This window comes from Saprolegnia parasitica (genome assembly GCF_000151545.1).
Source record: "Saprolegnia parasitica CBS 223.65 unplaced genomic scaffold supercont2.280, whole genome shotgun sequence".
Classification (NCBI taxonomy): Eukaryota; Oomycota; class Saprolegniomycetes; order Saprolegniales; family Saprolegniaceae; genus Saprolegnia; species Saprolegnia parasitica.
This window is the reverse complement of record NW_012156674.1, coordinates 1-2,568: the sequence shown is the minus strand read 5'-3', so window position 1 is coordinate 2,568 and position 2,568 is coordinate 1. Positions and strand designations below refer to the sequence as shown.

At 58.8% G+C, this 2,568-nt stretch overlaps 1 protein-coding gene across 1 annotated transcript; it reads right to left on the bottom strand.

The window, feature by feature from the left end:
• Window positions 1-55: 55 nt before the first annotated feature.
• Window positions 56-1,276, bottom strand: SPRG_16344 (hypothetical protein; the record flags this gene model as incomplete). The annotated part of the gene is made up of 1 exon (XM_012355646.1): window positions 56-1,276. A coding segment is annotated over one exon (1,221 nt), but the record flags the coding sequence as incomplete, so codon positions are not given.
• Between the last annotated feature and the right edge of the window lie 1,292 nt (window positions 1,277-2,568).

The window sequence follows — 2,568 nt, the reverse complement described above, 5'->3', positions numbered from 1 at the left end:
TGGCGGGCTCGGGCTCGAGCGCCCGGTCGGCCGTCTTGGTCAAGTAGGCGTAGACCTCGTCGTACGTCAAGGCCTTGTTGGCCGACTTGAGGAGCGCGACGACACCAGCGACGTGCGGCGCGGCCATCGACGTGCCCGCCAAGCTCGCGGTCGCCGTATCGCCCGTGTGGGTCGCCGAGAGCGTGTAAAAGCCGGGGGCCGAGATGGCCGGCTTGACAAGCTTTTGCTGGACGCCGGTCTTGTCTCGGTACGTGGCGGGCCCCTTGGACGAGAAGAACGCGAGCTTGTTGGGCTCGTTCTCGTACGAGCCAATGGCGCCGACCGAAATCACATTCTTGTAGCCGCCGGGGTAACCCACCGTGCCGCAGGCCGGGCCCGAGTTGCCGTTGGCAAACACGGGAATGATGCCAGCCTTGCGGATGTTGGCGATGGCTTCTTCAAAGATTGGGTCGTACGCTGACCCGCCCCACGAGTTGTTGATGACGTCGGCACCCTTCGAGCAGTCGGGCTGCGTCCCATCCGTGAGCGTCGGGCACACCATGAACTGAAGGCACTTGAGGAGCGCATCGTTCGTGCCGCTACCTTGGTACAAGCCGCGGCAAGCGATCCACTGCGCGCCGGGGGCGACACCGAAGCCGTGCTTGCCGACCATCGTGCCGATCGTATGCGTGCCGTGGCCGTTGAGATCTTGGGGCAACTTGGTCTTCCGGTACGGGTCAAACCACCCACGGTCGGCGCGCCACGAGTCCTTGATGAGTTGGTGCGTATGACGGGCGCCGGTATCCACCGATCCGACGACGACACCCTTGCCATTGAAGCGGCTCCACACGCTGGGGGCACCGACGGTCTGGACGCCCCACTGGACGGTAGCGTTGGCCGCGATGGCCGCTTCGGCGCGCGTCTGCTTGAGCACGGGCTCGAGCTTGTAGACAGGCACGGGCTCAATAGCCTTGACCCCGCCGTTCTTTGCGAGCTTGTCGACCACGTCCTGGTTCGCCGCCTTGACGATCGTGCCCGAGACGATCCAGAACGTTTCCGTCTCAAAGTCGTCGGTGACGCCACCAAGCGCCTTCTTGGCGTCTTCCGAGCGCGCCGTGAGGTAGTCGTACACGTCCTGGCGCGAGGCGCCGTCGATGAGCTCGTCCTCAAACGGATTGTCGGCAAAGCGCACAAAGACGTCCGTGGCACCGTCGACTTCCAAGGCACGCAAGACGGAGCTAGCGACCTTGGCGTGCGCTGCCGTTGCGATCGCAGCGAGAATGAGAGCAGCCTTCATGATGCGTATTGGTGTGGGGCGGAGAAAGCAAAAGCAAAAGTGAGCATCGAGTGTGCTCTCGCTTCGTCGAAATCTCGGTGTATCTGTGTCGAAATCAGAGAACATGCCGGCGGAATCAACAGGATCGTTCTTGTTGAAGGGAGCTCATTTGGGTACAATTAACACAGAACTGGTTTTGGTGGTGAACTTTCGACTTCGCGCGTGTTGCGACTTACGGCAGCTACGAGGCTTTCCCGTAGCGAAAGCGAGGCGAGTGGATGTTGCAGGCTGGAATGAAGTGGTCGTAAAGCCAGAAGTCGTGGCGCAGGGCGTTCATCAACAGGATCGTCCAACACGACCCGTTAGCACTGGATACACCCAGCAACTCAGATCCATGTATCAGATAAACACTCCGAGGCTCAGATGTATACTAGAAAACTGTATGGGATGTATCTGAGTTCCTCCCGTCCACTGCATACAAATCTGTGTACGAGCTGGCACTAAACGAGACCCATATCTATGACTGGAAGCCGTCTCAGATCGCGACCGTCAACGTCGCACACCAGCGCATACAGTCTGCCACGATCCAAGCTTGGCTGGAGCCGCGAGCGCGCTAGCGAGATGCTGCTCAATTGCGTGCAGTAGTCAGCAAGGGCGTATGCCAGATCCGGAAATCAAGCGTGCTTTCGTCAATCTCTCGTCGTCCACGGGATCCTGGCTGGTACCTCTAGAAACCGGTGTGCTCTCTGCGTAAGGTCGCAGCTGCAACGACGATGGCTGGCCGTACAGTTTGTGGGGCACTGCACCATCCGATTTTGCAGTACAAGACATCCGGTATGCCAACGTTGGGAAAACATACTTTATGCTGATTCGCATCGACCAATATTCACACTGGCGCCAATTTCCTGTAACTGAGTATGACCTTGACGGGTGGATTACACGTTCTTTCCGGCGTCATCACTGCCCACCACCACTTGCATACCAGTAACGATCTGATTCGTCTCAGCTTTTGATGATAGCGTCCGTCATCCGGTCGACCCGCTTCCGTACCTTGATATATATGAACGTGTTTCGCGTTATCTTCCTTACAAAGAGTTCGCATACGTAGAGACTAGCAATCTCCTTCTTCTTCATTCACTCACCGGGCCGTGGCTGCGCAGGCGGCGGCGCGGGGGTGCATCTTGTTCTTCTGTAGTCGCGCGGGGACGCTTGTGGCCGCGGGTGAGGCCCATGATGACAAGCTCCGTGGATTCCTTCCAGGCGTCGCGATCGGCGGCAAAGCTACGCAGTTTGTTGAGGTCCTCGAGAGACGC